At 38.6% G+C, this 19,676-nt stretch overlaps 2 protein-coding genes across 2 annotated transcripts in view; both read right to left on the bottom strand.

The window, feature by feature from the left end:
- The window catches only part of LOC104753501 (BEACH domain-containing protein B-like), an 11,128-nt gene extending 2,684 nt beyond the window's left edge, over positions 1-8,444 (bottom strand). The window contains exons 1-19 of the mRNA XM_010475746.2: positions 8,157-8,444; positions 7,490-7,942; positions 7,223-7,381; positions 6,947-7,096; positions 6,389-6,544; positions 6,226-6,267; positions 5,793-6,137; positions 5,258-5,431; positions 4,994-5,154; positions 4,533-4,851; positions 3,405-3,828; positions 2,807-3,131; positions 2,467-2,655; positions 2,113-2,374; positions 1,832-2,023; positions 1,535-1,753; positions 1,278-1,454; positions 717-832; positions 8-168 (exon numbers count right to left, since the gene is read on the bottom strand). Coding sequence (XP_010474048.1) covers positions 8-168; positions 717-832; positions 1,278-1,454; positions 1,535-1,753; positions 1,832-2,023; positions 2,113-2,374; positions 2,467-2,655; positions 2,807-3,131; positions 3,405-3,828; positions 4,533-4,851; positions 4,994-5,154; positions 5,258-5,431; positions 5,793-6,137; positions 6,226-6,267; positions 6,389-6,544; positions 6,947-7,096; positions 7,223-7,381; positions 7,490-7,942; positions 8,157-8,216 — 4,084 coding nt within the window. The 5' untranslated portion in view covers positions 8,217-8,444. The remainder of the gene's footprint in view (positions 1-7; positions 169-716; positions 833-1,277; positions 1,455-1,534; positions 1,754-1,831; positions 2,024-2,112; positions 2,375-2,466; positions 2,656-2,806; positions 3,132-3,404; positions 3,829-4,532; positions 4,852-4,993; positions 5,155-5,257; positions 5,432-5,792; positions 6,138-6,225; positions 6,268-6,388; positions 6,545-6,946; positions 7,097-7,222; positions 7,382-7,489; positions 7,943-8,156) is intronic.
- On the bottom strand, positions 10,024-14,663 carry LOC104753502. The gene is made up of 6 exons (XM_010475747.1): positions 14,448-14,663; positions 11,943-12,299; positions 11,403-11,843; positions 11,244-11,315; positions 10,652-10,938; positions 10,024-10,585 (listed from the first exon to the last, which is right to left on the bottom strand). Exons 1-6 carry the CDS (start codon positions 14,661-14,663, stop codon positions 10,024-10,026), a joined length of 1,935 nt encoding a protein of 644 aa, XP_010474049.1.

A 19,676-nucleotide genomic window follows, 5' to 3' on the forward strand; every position in this document is an offset into this window, starting at 1 on the left:
CTTTGGCCAATAGAGGGACCAGTAGCCGAAGATTTGGGAGATATCTTTACCGGACCCCTTCCATTAATATCACATATTATTCTCCACAAATTGTCATACAAATTCCACCATCTTTTATTGGTCATAAGTTCAGTTACTGTGGTGCAAGACTGCTGACTTTCTGTGTTTCTGGAAAATGAATGATAAATTACATCATAACCAAAACTAGCAAGCAAGACAATGAAACAGCAAATATTACTAATCAGTCACTGAAAAGCTTTTTCTTTTTCTAATCAATATACTGGAATGTTGTACTATATCGTAAAAGAAAAGTAATATAGATGGTGTATTATCTGTTAAAGCAGCTTCTCATATATATTTTAGAACAAGTGAAATATACTAAGAGAATCGAAGAAAGAAACCAAGTAATATGCTTTATATCACATAGAAAACACTAGCCACATTTACCCAAACTCACGTGTCATATTTTTTATTGGAAGGCCAGTTATGTTTCTCTACAAAAATATCATGGACTGAAAGTTATGCTACCCATACAATGTACTCATAATGTATACTATGCTATCCACACTGGAGATGATTACATGTCTTCTAACAATTTATACTTAAATACAGCTAATCAACTCCTTATACAATACTTTCTTATGAGAACTTTGTAACAAAAGTGTAAATGGCACGAAACTAATGATGCAGTTAAATGAAATCCATAAAGAACATACCTAGAGGTTTCTTCCGTCAAAAATCGTTGAAAATTTTCGTCTAGCCCCAAACTGTGGTCTTCACGATTTCCAAGTTGTAATAAATCCTCTGAAAATTCAGTGCTAACTGCTGGAAACTGGAAGAAAACATTTAACATTATGTAAAGGAAAGCACATATATGATTTTCTTAACAACAGGAAACTGGATCAAACCACTTATTAGCATTGACCTTAAATACAATGAAGTTATTTGAGTTTAGAGAGCGTCAAGTAACTTTTGTTAATCCAAGATGTCTCACTAAATAATTTAACTAATAGCTTCACCACCCTGACTAACTTGTTCATAGCAAGTACATATAATGAATGAATGGAAAAGACACCAAAAGATCTAAATATCAAGCTAGTTAACAATCCTTGGAAACGTAAAAAACGCAACCAAAAACTCCATAAATCTCAAGCAACATGTAGGACAAGAAGCGAGTTTTACAAGATTTTGCAGCGTGTCAACATGGATTTAGTACAATTTAGTTCAACAATCAACTGCATGACAAAAATGAAAAACCAAGAATAGGTAGGTCATACCAGGAGCCTACTGCCAAATTCACGGACAAGCATCTCATCAACGAGCCGCAAGAGATACAGTACATTGTCGCGACATGGGTGCGAAAGGAAGATATTATCTTCAGATGAGAGTTCCACCAAACGCTGAATCAAGTCCTCATAGAGATCGCGGAGAAAAGACCGGTATGGGGCATCATTCTGTGATGAAATAGAATAAGCACAGAATAACAACAAATTTGTTCTAAGATTTAAGGAAAAAAAGGGTTTGATTAACTTACATGCTCACTCTGCAAGAGTATGAAATTCACAGTTTCCTCTAGCTGCTGCCAACCTCCCTTCACAGATAAAATATAGTGGCAGAGAACAACACAAAAGAGACCTCTGACAAAATGTTGCTCATTTAATGCCAAGTCATCATGATTAATCAACTCAGATCTGTAGTCTTTTATCACATCAAGTTTCACAGACGCTAATAACCATGCACTCCATCCAAATTCCTACACATAAGATTTTGTATTTTAAATTGCCATTTTATCACTTGCATAACTAAAAATTACAGCCATATGTGTCTATACCATCAAAGCTTCAACATTCATAGGATTTGAATCTAGAAGATCGAGTATGTCACTGATTATTTTCATTCTTGCTAATCCATCCTTGCAGCCGGACAGGAATTCGAAAATAAAAACAAAAACTTGTGGAAGAAAAAAGTGAGAGCTGCTTGGTTTGCCTTTCAGCTTATCAACCTGGTTGTGTTTCTGCAAAACCTACAAGAAGAAAAAGAAACTAAAAATGATCTTCCAACTAAATTTTCTGGAAAGTTGAGAACAAATTATTTGCATTCTTTAGCTGATACCTGCTTTGGGCTGGCCCCCCCAAGAAGCACATCAAACAAGGTCGCACGCAAGTTATCTGTCTGAGGATATTGAAACAACCTATCAGACATGGCCAAAAAAATTGGTTGCGTTCTAGAACCAATTTTCTTATGGCCTTGTGATAGAGACTTAGTTCTTCCAACAGCAAGATTGAAAAACTTAGGTCCTTTTTTCTCGGAAGGAATATCATAAAGAAGCCTTCCAAGGAACTGCAAGCCGAGTAACCTTATAGGCTCGTAATCCCTGTCAAACACAAAATGTTAAAGTATGTGACTGAAATTGTGTTTGTCTCATAATATAGAGGGAAAAAGCTGGGTAACATAACAAAAAGTTACCTCTGAAGAAGATTGACAAAAATGTGACATCCACCGATAAGATTGACTTGTTCAAGAAAAGAAACAAGGATTGATGTTTGTGAAATGGCACGGATAATCATATGCAGAACATCTTCGATACATGCTACATCTTGGCATGTCTCAAAAAATGCTGTCAAAGCTTTCACGTCCCCTGATGAGATATTCTGCCTGGAAAACAGAGGACATTTTTGAATAAAACTGAATGCATGGACTTAAGTACAAGTTTCAAAAAATATCCTATTATGTATTTGAAGCTAGCTACATAAAGGGTAAAAATATAGAGGCGAAAGAAACTGTATTTTTACAGTGGATGACATGCCTCAGACTCATTTCACCTAGGCTCAGCAAAAGGAGACGAATTTTATGAATTTCATCTTTACTTGGTCTTTCTGTAATAGTCCGAGCTGGATGCATAAGAGTTTTGCTTCCTTTAAGGTATTTTTCAGATTCCCAGTAAAAGTTCCATACTATGTCAATAACTCTTGGGAGTCGACAAAGGCTTCCCAGAAGTCGTGGATCATTATCTAGCTGTTGGATGAGAAACATGTAAAGTTCACGCTGCACATTATAGGCCGCATGGAGCCAAATGTGAGGATTCAGGAAAATGCTAGATATCGCATCCTCCACAAGCTGCTCAGCAAACCCTGGATAGACAAAAATAAAATAAAAAGAAACTTAAAGAACCAGCCCCATGATCTACAAACAACTTTAAATACTGAATTAACAGACGAAACAAGGCAAGAATCCGACTAAATATACTAGCTACAGAAAACAGTATATGATTCCAACCATTGGAGGAAAAAAAAAAATCTAAAACAAACCAAAATTAGAAAAACGTTTCCACTTCATGTAAAAAAACGACTGCAATATATAGTACATGAATTGAAGCATTAGTACGAGGCAATCATAGCACATACCAGAACTTGAAATAACGTTGAATAGGTGTGTCAAGGATGAAAGCGTCTCTAGATTGAGCTGCTTCGGTTGAATAGACTGTAACAAAAATCCTAGTATGGGGAATCCAGAGAGAAGATGCATCTGTTGCTGATTTGCTGGATTTTCATCCAAGACAGACGCAATAAGTTCAATAACTTCAGCTATCATACGCTCTTTTGTCGGCATAGCTGAATTTTCCTCTTTAAATGCTTCACTTTCACATCTATCAGATTGTGTAATCAAAGGAAAGAAAACAGATATCCCTCCGACACAGTAAATAATCTGCTGGAGCAAGCGCCGCGAGCATAGCTGAGTACCAACCATAATATCGGCCTCAAATGCGAGCCTTTCTTGTAAATGATCTGACACCCGAGACACATTAAACAATCTCCTACCATCGCTCGCCTAAAAGGAGGAAATTTTGTTTGGTTAAAAGAAAGTTGTTATTAAAGATTGGCATAAATGATAGCAAATAATTGCTTAAAAGGGTGGATGACCTGTGCATTCAGTCCAAAGGAAACCTTAGATGCAAGCCCATCTTTTCCATCAAGAATACCACTCGGAAATGGATTATCAGAAAAGGGACCAGTCATCTCATTCTCCAAGAATGCATACATATAGCTTGGTCCTAGCGAATAAATGGCCTGAACTTGCTCGGAAGACAAGGAATCATTAAACAAGTAAACAGGTCCAATTTGGCCAAAAAACGGGAAAACATCTCGGATCGATTCCAGGCCATCGTTATCTTGGATTTGTGGCAAGGTGATTCTTGTACCAATTAAGCAGCTGGTAAGTACATCAGTAACTTTGGGATAGCTGAAACATAAGATAACGGAATCAACTATTGTAAATAGAAAAAATAAAGCAACCAAGCATTACACAATCTGACTTGTCAATAATTTTATGGATATTACAACAAGCCCTTAAAAAGTACTAGAAAAAACCTATGTGGAATCACCTGCATCTTTCAGATGACACAAGATCCCCATCAACATAACACCTCAAGAGGCTTCCACCCCAAAATGCTCTTNTTTTGTTTGGTTAAAAGAAAGTTGTTATTAAAGATTGGCATAAATGATAGCAAATAATTGCTTAAAAGGGTGGATGACCTGTGCATTCAGTCCAAAGGAAACCTTAGATGCAAGCCCATCTTTTCCATCAAGAATACCACTCGGAAATGGATTATCAGAAAAGGGACCAGTCATCTCATTCTCCAAGAATGCATACATATAGCTTGGTCCTAGCGAATAAATGGCCTGAACTTGCTCGGAAGACAAGGAATCATTAAACAAGTAAACAGGTCCAATTTGGCCAAAAAACGGGAAAACATCTCGGATCGATTCCAGGCCATCGTTATCTTGGATTTGTGGCAAGGTGATTCTTGTACCAATTAAGCAGCTGGTAAGTACATCAGTAACTTTGGGATAGCTGAAACATAAGATAACGGAATCAACTATTGTAAATAGAAAAAATAAAGCAACCAAGCATTACACAATCTGACTTGTCAATAATTTTATGGATATTACAACAAGCCCTTAAAAAGTACTAGAAAAAACCTATGTGGAATCACCTGCATCTTTCAGATGACACAAGATCCCCATCAACATAACACCTCAAGAGGCTTCCACCCCAAAATGCTCTTCCAATACTATGAGATACACAAATAAAATGCCATTTTTTACAGACCAAGTTGGTATGCACATTTACACATAGCCGTTTCAGATTCAGAGACTGAAAAAAAAAAAAAACAGAGAAAATTGTGTTAGGAGAGGTGTAAGTAAATTTAAAGAATGAAAAAAAAAAAATAAAATAAACCCTCAAAAAAGTGTCTTACAACATACGATAGCCCATCCTTCCCAATAGCAGCAAAGCAACCCTTTCCATTTTTTGACATAAAACTGAAGATACCCATTTTGCCATCTCCAGGAAAGCTTTCTACCCTAAGCCAACAGCAAAAGGAAAACCCCTTATTTGCAGGCCACTGAACGGGTGTTCTGATTACAATCCCCTGCGAATGTAAAAATAATTTACAAAAAAGGTAAGAATTAAGTATAAAAAAATTGTCAGAATTTCTCTACTCACCAAGAAAAGTGTAACACATTAGCATCAATATCTCCAATAGAGTACCACCATTTCTTGGAATCAAAAATGCAAATACTTTCCACCTCTACAAAGCCGCCACTATGTCTAAACATTTACCATTTAAATTTGAGGCATGTTTGATACAGTTACGGCAGTGTAAATTAATCAGTATGCAAAAGCAGCTTTAAATAACTGATGAGCTTATACTTTATCTCAACTAGTTGTAGCAGTACGATAGCACATATATTTTAAGTATGAAAACTTTCTCAAGTGGGACAAAGACTTACAGAATCAACCCCGTTCATGTCAAAAAAGCCTGTTGGTCCTTTCTCATTCAGCATTGACAACAAACAAGCCAATAAAAGTGAGCGGTATCTCTGTTGATTCCCCACTCTTTCACTCCGAAGAAGTGCAAATATCTTACGTATATCCTTCCCAGAAATACTGTGGCCACCATTTGTCTGAGTTAGCTGTGTTATTTTCAAGATTACACTATCATCATTTTCCAGAGAAAACCAATCAAGAAGCAGGTGAAGCATTCCCGCCCGAACACATGAAGCACGATTCGATATGGAATCCCTAAGGAGTTGCTGAAACAAATTTAGCCCATAACACTGCAAAGACTCGCTGCTCTGCCATATCATACACCTCCACAGTAAGGATATATCCCAAAACCAAAATATGGAAAAGGCAAATCTAAGTAACGAGAATTGAACCAACCTTCTGAAGTACATTTAAGTAAAGTATGATAACATCTTCATTCTGGATAGGAAGAACAAATTAAACATGAACACAGGAAAATAGAGTTAGCCCCAGTGAACTAGTTATTACAAGAAAATTAAAGGATAAATCATTAACTGATAAATAAAGGAAACTACATCACCTTTATAAGAGCACTGCCTTTATCGTCAAATTTTCCATCAACAAGCATATCAAGTAATGCGTCTAAGAGCCTTTGGGTAGGTTTCCATTGAAAGAAATCCAACAATAAGCTTTGCAGTGTCTGATAACCCTTGCCCGCAAGGGCTTTAAATGCAAACTGAAGGGCACAAGGAAGCAGTTGCAAAAACTAATTATACCAGTGCAAGAGACCTTTAGATTCAAACTTAGCTCAGAAAGTCTTCCAAAACAATAAAAGTTCATGTGTCTTTCGTTCTGCTAATTTACTATCTGAGATGACACTTCCAAGATTTCTTTCACAATAATATTGACATGTCATCAGCCTTATCTATATGAATCATGGGGAGAGAAGCGATATTCTTATTTTGGTAACACAGTGAGCAGAAACTTTAAAGAAACAAATTTTATGTCGCTAAATATGCTACAAAAAGTTACTTCTTCCACGAATCCCATGTTTTTTTCTCATCCAGAGGTGATAAGTGAACAAGCCAATATTAAGTGATCATTACTGTAGCGAAGAGCAAAGGAAAAGAAGAATCACCTTTGACGTATCATTATTCGCAAGCAGGGAAGTTAGAGTTTGAAGGACATTTAAAACCAACTTCTCTCCATTTGCTTCATCAAGATTACCATTTAATAGAGAGACAATGTGTAAGAAACACTCCCCCTCACGGAACAGGGCTTGGTAATACTGGATTGGCAAAACAGTAGAGGAGAAAATTTAGAGGAAGCACAAAATAAAGAGAAGGATCTACAGTAGGAGTAGCTGACGCCAAACAGACATTACAAGCATTATATAACAAACATAGAGTCCTACCCTCGAATTAATCTTGATCAAATCCCTCATACCCGCCAATAGATCAACAGATAAGTCAACAAAATCATTTTCTCTTTCCTTCACTTGAGTGAAAGTTTCTAGATATTTGGAACACACTTGCGATTTTGCGCTTTTGTCTTCGTCACACGAAGGCCTGATCTGAAAATGTGGATAAAAAAAAATCCATTTCATTCTCCTCAACAAGCTAAAAGATCAACAGAAGTATAGTAAAGACTACTTATAAGTACTTATTCGAAAAAGAGATACCTTCATGAGATCAATAATAAGTTTCATCACATTGTTTCTTACGGCTTTTTCCCAAAATAGCTCAAAAAGACAATCAACACAAACAGAGCTACGCAAAACATAAACTTTTGCATCATCTGCCGACGAGAAAAACTCTGTGAAAATCCCCACACATGATTCCACGCACTCAAACCAACAATCCTCCGTATGACTTGTTGAATCAGACTTCTTAACAGGTGAATCAACTACAACTCCACTGTCACTACTTTCTACTAAAGAGACCGGCTTCCTACTTTCCCTAGCTTGATTACAAGCCAATCTGAGCACACGACAAGCTCCATTCAATGCCTTAAAAGAAAGTCTGTTTTCATTTGAAAGCTGTAACGAACGTAACAGCCTCTGTGAAAGACCATTTGCAATCCTGGGTGTAGTTGCAGACTGCTCAAGAGCATCTAATAGTACAGATACACTAGGCTGCACAATCACAACAAAAAAAAACAAAAAAAGCAACATGACTGTACGATCACACCCAAATTAGCCACTAACCAAAGAGAAGCAAAGCAACATTTGTATTTGGTAGTATGATTCAAATAAGGAAACAACAACTTCAGCATCGGGGAAATTGAACTAAACCCTCAAATTCTTATCTCATTATTCAAAAACCAGAATCATCCAATAAAAGGCGTACAAAATGAGACGTAGTTGCATCAGAACTTGGAGACGACGCTGCGACAGATTCGGATTCCATTTAGCTCAATCGGGTTTTCGTGTGTTGTTCAATGATCTGTTTCAAGATCTCTAGCCGACGGTTCGATCCCAGAATAAATTAACCAGAACTGGCGCATAACCGTTGGTTTTTGGATTCACTACGAAGAGAAACGGCGAGGGAGAAAGCTTCTTCAGGTCTGTGATAAAGAGTTGTTATGAAGAAGAAAGCATCGGAGCAATTACCCCCAAATTCTGCAATCTGCAGAAACGAAAGAGTGCAGACAAGTATTTAGAATTTACAAAAGCAAGTCCTCCTTTTTAGTCAAGTTTTCTAAATTCCTCTTTACATTATATTTTATGCCAAACGTCACCCATTTTCTTCCGGTTAGGGAGACATTCGGTTCGGAATTGGTTCGGAATTGGTTCGGTTATTAGGGTTTTAGGTTTTTCGAATTTTAGGAAGAAAATTCATTCAGGGCAGAATAGGATTAAAATTTAGTGGAAAGATTAACATTTTTATGAATTTTGGTTTGGTTAAAAAGAATCGTCTAGTGCAGTAACGGTTATGAATTTTGGTTTGGTTATGAATTTTGGTTTGATCAAAACATTTAACGGTTGACTAACGCTGTTTGAATCAACAAAGGAATATGGGTAACGATTAGAAGTCTAGGTAGTAAATTTGAATTAAGTGAGAGTTTAGGTTGAAAAACACACGGTTCTGTTGTTTGGGTAGGAATTTACACTTTTGAAATAGTACGGGTTGAAATTTACCATTTTCACGTTCGTATATAACATTGTGCATTTCGGTTTTTGTCAATTTTGGTTTGACTTCGTAAAAAACAATTCGGTTCTGTAATTCTGCTCACCCCTAGGTTAGTCCATATAATTTTGTGCATTTCTTCAAACCACTCATGTAGGCTTGTAAACTCATGTCTAGAATATAAGCAAAGAGAGTTTATTTGCTTAGCTCATATTTTAAAATGTTAGATTTTTGAGGAAATAAACAACCATCAGAAACATATGCATTTACAACACGAGAGATAGATGACCATCAATATGATCATTTGATATACTATACCTCATCATGATACATTTTTTAATGTATTTTATACGGACTAGGATAGTACCAGCGCTACGCCGCAGGATTGTTTTTTATTTTGTTTTTATTTTAATTATTTTTAAGATTATTTTTGTATGTTGTTTATAATAATAACAAAAAAAGAAGTCAATGCCTCTGTTGATTGATTATCATTTCTCAATATTTTTTACCTTCAAAAAACTAATTTGTCAACATTAATCGAAAAAGATAATATTTATATATTAAAAAACTCTAGTTCCCAAAAAGCTAAAACCATACTGAAATTTCATAATGAAATTTCCTCAAACAAAATCCGCCTCAAATCAAACCAAAAAAATATTTCAATATCCACCTCTATCGCATATTCGTAATCACATCAAAGTTATACTTAATCAAATTTACGAGTAAATAAAAATGTTCATGATGTAACATCAAAACTACGAGTAAATAAAAATGAAGAAAATAGTTTGACCTATGGGTTCCTAGTTTCAATCTCTTCATCAAAGAAACATCTTTATTATTCTTGCTCCATGGTGAAGCTTTTTGAACAAAGATAAAAGTGTTCTTAACAATGTGGTCTTTTAGTCTGCATTTTTAGTATTTGTAAAACTATAACATCTCTTCTTCCAAACGATAAGTCTTGCCTACAATCACAAGTCTTTTTTTGAATTTAATGTTAAATTATATTCAAAAGAAAATATATTGTTTTACAACTAGTGCAACACTTTTAGAGGATAACAATTGATTAAGAGAGAACACAAATCATAGCCTAGAGTCGAGTTTGAAGCCACATCTGGAAAGTCTCCTCATATCGCTTATCCCCCATTAGGCCTATAGAGAGTAGCTGATCCCGAACTTGACGGTCAATCCATGCAATAAGAGTAGGGGCACTCTGCGACTTCTCCCCATGCCTTCGACCATTCCTCTCCCTCCAAATGGCGTAGATAACTGCTTGAAAGACGTAGCGGATAAGGAAACCCTCACCCAATGGAAGTTGCGGATTGGAGATATAAGCAAATATTGTAGACCAGTCCGTTGAAAACCGTGTTTTGAGCAGACCCTTAGCCAGATCCGACCACACCAAGGATACAAAAGGACAGGAGAAGAACAGATGATCCCTCGTTTCCATGGTAAGCTGACAAAAACCACACACCCCCACAGCACTCCCATTCCACGCCACCATACGAACTCCCGTCGAGATCCTATCAAGAGCTGCCAACCACACACAAAACGCAAACTTTGGCGTAGCATGACCAAACCAAACCCCTCTATGCCATGACACCGTACTTGAGGTTGTGCGAATGTGATTCCATGTGTCCCGAGTGGAAAACCTGGGACGGAAAACATCATTCTTACCTCTCCATAACAATCGATTTGCCTGCGGTTGGCAGTTCTACCAGTGCAGATGCAATGCCTCTTCAATCTTATTAAACACATATACTCGGTGACGTCGTTGCCGACGACGATGAGTCCATGCTTCGGCTACCGTACTTTGCTTAGCAATCCCTAGATCAAGAACACCATTACCTCCCACTACCTCATCAAGTACGCCTAACCCCGACCAGTTATCAAACCAGAAAGAGGTTTGTTCTCCATTACCCACGTCCACCTTACAAAAAGATTTAGCTAAATCCCGATGCTTAAGAAGCTTTGTCCATACCCAAGAACCCAACGTAGTAGAGCTCTTCACCGACCAGAACAACTCTTGTTTCAACAGATTCATATGGACCCATTTTACCTAAAGGGAGTCGCCATGAGAGACTAACCTCCAGATGAGATTTAAACAAGATTAGCCTCTTGAAGAGATCTCACCCCTAAGCCACCCTCTGCCTTTGGTTTACAAATAAACACCCAAGCAACCTTCGCTTTCCTTGTATTCATCTATGTCCCCGACCACAGAAACGCAGAACAGAGAGAGTTAATCTCATCAAGACATTCACGCAGCAAACTATAAGCAGCCATCCAAAAATTGCACACACTCCACAGTACCGAGGAGATCAAATTAAACCGACCAACAAATGAAAGATAGCGAGCCGTCCATGATCCAATACGCTTTCTAATCTGTTCCAGTAACGGCAAACAGTCGGCAATAGTTAAACATTTGGTGACCAACGGAAGACCCAAATAACGGATTGGCAGAGAACCAACCTCAAAGGGAAACTGAACAGTATCCAACCGTTGAGCCACATCACCCGCCAGATAAAGAGTGGATTTTTCCATACTTATAGTTAAGCCTGATATCTTTGCAAAATGTTCAAAAACCGCGGTGATCCCCTCTATCGACCGTAGCTTACCATCAGAGAGTAGCATTAGATCATCAGCAAAGCTTAAATGCGTGAGTCTAAGATTTCGACATCGGGGATGGTACCCATACGAGTGATCTGCAGCCGCTTTGTCCAACAGTTTGGAGAGCACGTCTATACAAATAACAAACAGATATGGAGACAAGGAACAACCCTGACGTAGACCCCGAGAACTACAAAAGAATCCAGCTAGCTCTCCATTTACTTGAATAGAAAAAGAGGCAGTAGTGACACATAACATTATCCACTGAATAAACATAGGAGGGAACTGCATAGCCATAAGAACCTTGGACAAGAAGGACCATTGAACAGAATCAAAAGCCTTAGAAATGTCAATCTTAATGGCACATCACCCAGAGATCGAGGTCTTATGGTAGTCATTTACTATCTCCGTTGCCAGCAACACATTCTCAATCAATAACCGATCTTTCACAAAAGCAGACTGGTTACTAGACACAAACTTTGGCAACACCCTTTTCAGCCTATTTGCAATGATTTTGGAGATAACTATATAAAGCACATTGCAACAAGAAATGGGACGGTAATCTTGCATCACCTGAGCAGACACTTTCTTAGGAATCAGAGCCAATATGGTTGAGTTAACACCCTTAGGTAGGAATCCTTTAGCAAAAAAAGACCGAACCGCGATGACAAACTCTGCTCCCAAAATCTCCCAAGTGGACTTATAGAACTCCGACATGTACCCATCCGGACCAGGCGGCTTATCATCCGGACCAGGCGACTTATCCGGACCAGGCGACGTGTACAATCACAAGTTCACCTCTTACTCGTTATCTTCCGTCACAACTTTTTCATTCTCAGCATTGTCTCCACTTGTCTTAACCTCTGACTCTATATCTTTTGTCACAGCTTTTTGATCATCTTTTTTATCTTAGTATCTATCTCCATTTTCTTTGGTACAGACATATCCTCATCTTTTATTTCTTGTGTTTCCTTACCTCCATAATTCTCCTTCTCTTTTTTCCAGCCATAGCCTCTGTTGGCTTTTCAAGAAAACAAGTGCTGTTTGCTGTTGGATATACGGTTGTCTTTGTATCTTCCCCCATATGTAAAGACAGTTATGTAGATCCTTTCACCTAAATACACTTCTTGTTGTAATCAAAGCATGTGGATGAAAAATAAGTTCATAAGATTATATTGCTGCAACAAGTAGAAATTAATGTTCCGTATAAAGAAACTCAACATCTGCCAAACCAAATCCAGACCCAAGGAGTAGCAAAAAAGGAATTCAATCTCATAAAAATGCATTGACCTCACACTGGCATATATGCAACAACAAAAAACTAACTCCACAAAAACAAAATCCAGAAGTTGGCTAGTCAACAATAAAGAAAATTAATTTAGATTTCATTTGTGATCCATAATAATCTCTTATTCCCACTTGAGATCTGAAAAATGAACAACTAAATGGAATTTTGATTGGAGAATTCGAGATTACACAAAGAGTTTGAAAATCAAGCAACTCATTTAAAAAAACAAATCTCAAATCTCAAAGGTTCATCATCTATCCTCACTTCAAATACATTTTGGAGAAGCAAAAATTATTTAGGTAAGCTGCTTCGTTAGCATTACCTCTTTGAGAACACAAAGCACATGAATTTTTAAATTCAAAATTTTACACTAATCAATTAAAGTCGATCTGAATCTGGAGAAAAATGATTAAAGATTCACTTACCCAGAATCAAAGAGGAGATATATACATTGACGCATACACCTCTACAGTTCTTCTTCTCCTTCCTCCTCACCCTCGTTATTGTTGTTTCTTCTATGAATTTAACTTGCAATACTACAATATTGTAACTTGCAATATTCGACAACAACATCATATGAGAGCTGCAAATTACAAAACAATTAAAATCTAAATTACAAATCCAATTAGAAAAGAAGAAGAAATCGCAAACGACACTTACAAGAAGCTCGTCGGAATCAAGGTTCATTCCCATGTAAACCCTCCTAAAAGCACCACAACCGATTAATTCCCCATTCCTACACCGAATCTACGACGGTTCTTCCTTTCTAGGATCAGGAAGTCCAGGAGGCGGCTTTGTCGAGAGGCCGATATGAGAGCTACGAATACTTGAGTTAATCTTCCCGACGAATCCGCTAAGACCTTCGCCGCTACTACCATCGTTTTTGGCTAAAAAAAAATACAATACTAAAATTGGACGATAGAAAGAAGAAGAAATCAATGTGTTCTTGTCAAAAGAAATATGAGTTGTATTAATTGTTATAATTTGATCACTCAAGAAAACATGGATTTACCGACTGCAAAAACAGTCACTATACAGTCGCTAACTACTTAGTCACGACTGATTGGCGACTGACAAACGTAGTCGCTAAACAGTGCGTCGCTAAAAAAATCAGTCGCTAAAAAGTCGCTATGGAGCTAGTAATTGGAGACTGATAATTGGGGTCGCTCTTCTCTCGCCAAACAGTCGCTAAAGTTGCGACTGAATTGCAACGATTTAGCGACTGATATGGTTACTCATTTGCGACTGTTTGGGTACTGTTTTGTTTACGTTTTGGTGATTGTTTTGCGACTGTTTAATTATCATGTTTTTTAAAAAAAATCTGGTAAAAATGCATTATTTGATTTTGTAATACCAAAACTGATTAAGAAAACATGTACTAAAACATAACAAACATGAAATTAAACAAATACATAAGTACCATGTTTTTACAAAAGTTGCAAAAGTTCCAAAAAACATCCAAATATCCAAGAGTGTTGCAAATTACATGAGGGAACCTAACTTTGAAAATCAGCAGGGTTTAGGTCATTGGTTTGAGACTCAAGGAAGGCGACATAGTTTGGGTTAGTCTTGAGGAAGCTCACCAAGCGTGAGATCTCTGCTTGTTGCTCAGATGCAACCCGCAAAGCCTCAGCTGCAACCCGTGAAGCCTCTGCGTCACGCTCTGCTTGTAGAGCTGCTTGTTCCTCTATCTTGCGATTAGCGTCTTCAAGCTGTTGTTGCAGGGTTGTGAAAGTAGAAGAGCTTCCAGGGTACTTCCGCTTCCCGTTGATGTAAATTCCTAGGCTTCCAACTCCAAAGTATGTTCCTCTATCATTTATGTATGTAGACTCCATACACAAAACAGAGAGAAAAAGTTATTATAATTACTTAACAATGAAAAACTTAATAGCTTATTAGAAGGAAGCAAATTACCTGAAGAAAGAGCTCATCATCCTCCTCATGAGATAGCTCTGATCGACGTGAAGTACCATCTGAAGACTCATCTTTATCCTGAGCAGCCAACTTAGCTTCCCTTCTTTTCTTATATGCCTCATGAACTGCTTGCGCTTTCTTATCCACAAAAGTACCATCTTTTTTGGTATGAGTCCTGAGAAAAACTTCAGGAATAGTTGGCGGTCTTCCCAATTCTACTTCCTGGAATGTTAGACAATGAAAAGGTTAGGAACCATTTGATGTCAAGTAATTAAACAATGAAAAGGTTATGATGTAACTCACCATCTCTTGTTCGATTTGTAAGTAAGACTTCGGCCCTGATACATGCTTGTGAGGGCCAAGACCATTACGGTCAGACATTCGAGCTGCTGAAGTGGTTGCACTCTTTGCCATGGCTTCTTCTGTGTTCCAATAGTCACACATTTCTTTCCAAAGAGTTCTCTCAATCCACCTCGGTTTCACTTCCTCTCGCTGAGCTGCTGCCTTGGAAACCATGTCTTTCATACGGTTTTGACAAATGCTATAGAACTTTGCTTGAACCACACCGGTTAGAGAGGGATCCCAGGTGTGTGTTTTCTACAAAAGAAGACTAGTGTTAGTGATAAAAAAAACCAAAAAAAAAACTATAAATACAGAAATCAAATTGAAAGGAGTAGAAGTTTACCGCGAATTCCAAGAAGTAACCTTCTCTTCTTGCATTCGGAACACAACCCCAACTGTAATATGGACCATCAAACTTGTTTGTAAACACTTTTGTAATCTTTCGGGTAAGTGATGACTTGTCTTTACCAAACCTTCAAACACAAACAAATCAGTAGTCAAATTCCAATCAAACACAAACAAATCGATCAATCCAAGTAAAATTCTAATCACAAACAAACACAAACAATCCAAAATTCTAAAAATTCTAATCACAAACAAACAAAATCAATTCAAAATTCTAATAATTCTAATCACAAACAATCCAAAATACAAAATTCTAATCCAAATTCTAATCACAAACAAACAAACACAATCAAATTCTAATCCAAACAAACAAACACAATCAAATTCTAATCCAAAATACAAAATTCTAATCCAAATTCTTACCAAGTGGTTCCACGCTCTAATGAGGGAGAGAGGACAGTGGTATACTTCTCACGGCCTGGTTGGACAAGCATGTCATGTAAAGAAGCGAGTACATCAGCTGGGAGATTTGATTCCCTTGCACCGTCATCCTCCGAATCAGCTTCTTCCTCATGTGAGTTTTGCGCTTGAGAACTGTGAAGCGATGCAGAAGCTGCTCGAGGTTGACCAGGTTGAGAAGAGAGTGGTCGATGAGACTGTCGAGGTAGAGGAGACTCTCGTGGTAGATTCGAGACTTGAGGAGATTGTCGATGATGATTCGTGACTGACGGTTGAGGAGACTCTCGAAGTTGACTCGAGAATTCTGGTGGATTCATCGCGGAGGCGAGAGGTTGAGGAAAAGGACGCCTGGTTGGATCTTCGCCGGAAGGGGATGTTCCGGGAAAGCTCCTCGAGTGCTGGAACAGATTTGTCGGAGGTGGATAGTCTCGGTAAGAAGGTGTAGGTCTCGCTGGAGGCTGGAGGTTTGGGACAGGAGTTCCCTGAGAATCAGTCTCTGGAACTCGATGGTTCGCCGGCGTGAAGGTATACTGGGGAGGAAGATTGGTGGGTCTGTGATTCGCCGTTTGTGAGGTTCCAGAGGTTCGATTAGAGGGATTTCTTCTTCCTCCGCCTCTTTTCTTTACTCCAGCCATCAAGGGTTTACGGTTTCGTCGAGTGAGAGGAATTTAGATCTAGGGTGTTGAGGTTTCGCTGTTTCGTCTCGAAGAAGAAGAAGAAGAAGAAATGAGAAAAGAAATGTTAGATTAGGGTTTGTTCGGGGAAGAAAATNTCACGGCCTGGTTGGACAATCATGTCATGTAAAGAAGTGAGTACATCAGCTGGGAGATTTGATTCCCTTGCACCGTCATCCTCCGAATCAGCTTCTTCCTCATGTGAGTTTTGCGCTTGAGAACTGTGAAGCGATGCAGAAGCTGCTCGAGGTTGACCAGGTTGAGAAGAGAGTGGTCGATGAGACTGTCGAGGTAGAGGAGACTCTCGTGGTAGATTCGAGACTTGAGGAGATTGTCGATGATGATTCGTGACTGACGGTTGAGGAGACTCTCGAAGTTGACTCGAGAATTCTGGTGGATTCATCGCGGAGGCGAGAGGTTGAGGAAAAGGACGCCTGGTTGGATCTTCGCCGGAAGGGGATGTTCCGGGAAAGCTCCTCGAGTGCTGGAACAGATTTGTCGGAGGTGGATAGTCTCGGTAAGAAGGTGTAGGTCTCGCTGGAGGCTGGAGGTTTGGGACAGGAGTTCCCTGAGAATCAGTCTCTGGAACTCGATGGTTCGCCGGCGTGAAGGTATACTGGGGAGGAAGATTGGCGGGTCTGTGATTCGCCGTTTGTGAGGTTCCAGAGGTTCGATTAGAGGGGTTTCTTCTTCCTCCGCCTCTTTTCTTTACTCTAGCCATCAAGGGTTTACGGTTTCGTCGAGTGAGAGGAATTTAGATCTAGGGTGTTGAGGTTTCGCTGTTTCGTCTCGAAGAAGAAGAAGAAGAAGAAATGAGAAAAGAAATGTTAGATTAGGGTTTGTTCGGGGAAGAAAATGAAAAATAGTGGGTTTTCGTGTTTTTTTACGGCCCAAATTTTGTTAAGCCCCAAATTTATTAAAGCAATCGCTAAATAGTAGCTCTTTAGTCGCAATCTTTTAGCGACTGTCAAACTGGTCTCCAAATTAGTCGCAAATTGGCAACTACACTACGACAATATGCATCAGTCTCCAATTAGCGTCTACTAGGTGACTGATTTATTTTAGTAGCCATTCGGTAGCTAAACAATCGCAATTCAGTCACTAAATTTAGACGCTAATTGCATTAACCAATTCCATGTTTTCTTGTAGTGGATTGGTTACAGATTTTTTCTGATGTGTCAAAAAAAGATGAGTTGTATTAATTGTTATAATTTGATTGGTTACAGATTNTGCCGGAAGGGGATGTTCCGGTAAAGCTCCTTGAGTGCTGGAACAGATTTGTCGGAGGTGGATAGTCTCGGTAAGAAGGTGTAGGTCTCGCTGGAGGCTGGAGGTTTGGGACAGGAGTTCCCTGAGAATCAGTCTCTGGAACTCGATGGTTCGCCGGGGTGAAGGTATACTGGGGAGGAAGATTGGCGGGTCTGTGATTCGCCGTTTGTGAGGTTCCAGAGGTTCGATTAGAGGGGTTTCTTCTTCCTCCGCCTCTTTTCTTTACTCTAGCCATCAAGGGTTTACGGTTTCGTCGAGTGAGAGGAATTTAGATCTAGGGTGTTGAGGTTTCGCTGTTTCGTCTCGAAGAAGAAGAAGAAGAAGAAATGAGAAAAGAAATGTTAGATTAGGGTTTGTTCGGGGAAGAAAATGAAAAATAGTGGGTTTTCGTGTTTTTTTACGGCCCAAATTTTGTTAAGCCCCAAATTTATTAAAGCAATCGCTAAATAGTAGCTCTTTAGTCGCAATCTTTTAGCGACTGTCAAACTGGTCTCCAAATTAGTCGCAAATTGGCAACTACACTACGACAATATGCATCAGTCTCCAATTAGCGTCTACTAGGTGACTGATTTATTTTAGTAGCCATTCGGTAGCTAAACAATCGCAATTCAGTCACTAAATTTAGACGCTAATTGCATTAACCAATTCCATGTTTTCTTGTAGTGGATTGGTTACAGATTTTTTCTGATGTGTCAAAAAAAGATGAGTTGTATTAATTGTTATAATTTGATTGGTTACAGATTTTTTCTGATGTGTCAGTCTCTGCTTCATTACAAAAGCTGAGCTGTCAGCACCTGGTGAAAAACCAAGAAGTTTTATTGTATTGATACCAAGAAGCATAATTAAATTATATATATATATATATTTTTAATATTGAATCTTAGGTCTTAAAATAATAATAAAAACTTTCATATTAAATGAGAAACGTACAAATTTCTTTATTCCGTGGATGTAGTATTTCAGACATCTCCAACAACCCCTCAAAACCTCAAATTTGGAGGGGTTTTGAGTTCCAACAATCCCTTAAACCTTCAAATTTAAAGGGGTTGAATAGTGAACCTTCAAATTTAAAGGTGCACTATTGAGACCTTCAAAATCTTGAACATATTTCATTTAAGTCCTAAAATTTTGTATATTTTACAAATCATTCTATGAAATTCAATTGTTTTTTTTTGGTAGGAGAGGGGGAAGCAAAGCCTCCCCATTTATTAAAAGAAGAAAGAAAAAACAAACTACAATCTCACTGTTCGTGCACGAGTGCACCCAACAACATCGTCAAACATCAGCCCTTGAACACAATCAGGACTAACAGCTAGAGAATGAAAACCTAAGGGAAGAGAAAACGCATAGTTGGCTAATCCATCGGCAAGACAATTAGCTTCCCTATACACATGACAAATACAGACTAACCAGTCCTTCGAGATAAAGTCATAGCACAACCGTACTAGGATGGAGAGGGGATGAGTATTGTTGATCCCCAATGTTAGAAAGCAAACCACCACCTTAGAATCAACCTCAAGCTCCACCCGTGTATAACCCTTCTCCCACGCCATCACCAACCCGTAATACACACCCCACAGTTCGGCAAGAGGTGCGGAGCAGAATCTGATATTCAAAGCAAAACCCGTGAGCCAAGTGCCATCGCCATCATGTAAAACTCCCCTTGTTGTCTCCCTCCCTGGGTTTCCATGAGAAGCCCCATATGTATTCAGTTTTACCCAACCATCTCGCGGAGGAGACCAGGCAATTAAGCGTTCCTCACTACCCTTCTTCACACCGCTCACCACTCAAAGCCTGAAACGCCATATAACACTCTACTGCTAAATTCTTTAAGTAACGAACTCT

The sequence above is a fragment of the Camelina sativa genome, chromosome 16, assembly GCF_000633955.1.
Source record: "Camelina sativa cultivar DH55 chromosome 16, Cs, whole genome shotgun sequence".
Taxonomy (NCBI): domain Eukaryota; kingdom Viridiplantae; phylum Streptophyta; class Magnoliopsida; order Brassicales; family Brassicaceae; genus Camelina; species Camelina sativa.

Bases quoted from the DNA above. Each gene is read 5' to 3' on its own strand.
- LOC104753502 (XM_010475747.1), bottom strand. From the start codon at position 14,663: ATGGAGTCTACATACATAAATGATAGAGGAACATACTTTGGAGTTGGA. The intron at 11,844-11,942 runs GTAAATGACTAC...TTCTTGTCCAAG, and splicing joins TGTTGCTGGCAACGGAGATA to GTTCTTATGGCTATGCAGTT. The intron at 11,316-11,402 runs GTTGGTTCTCTG...TTACTGGAACAG, and splicing joins CTGTTCAGTTTCCCTTTGAG to ATTAGAAAGCGTATTGGATC.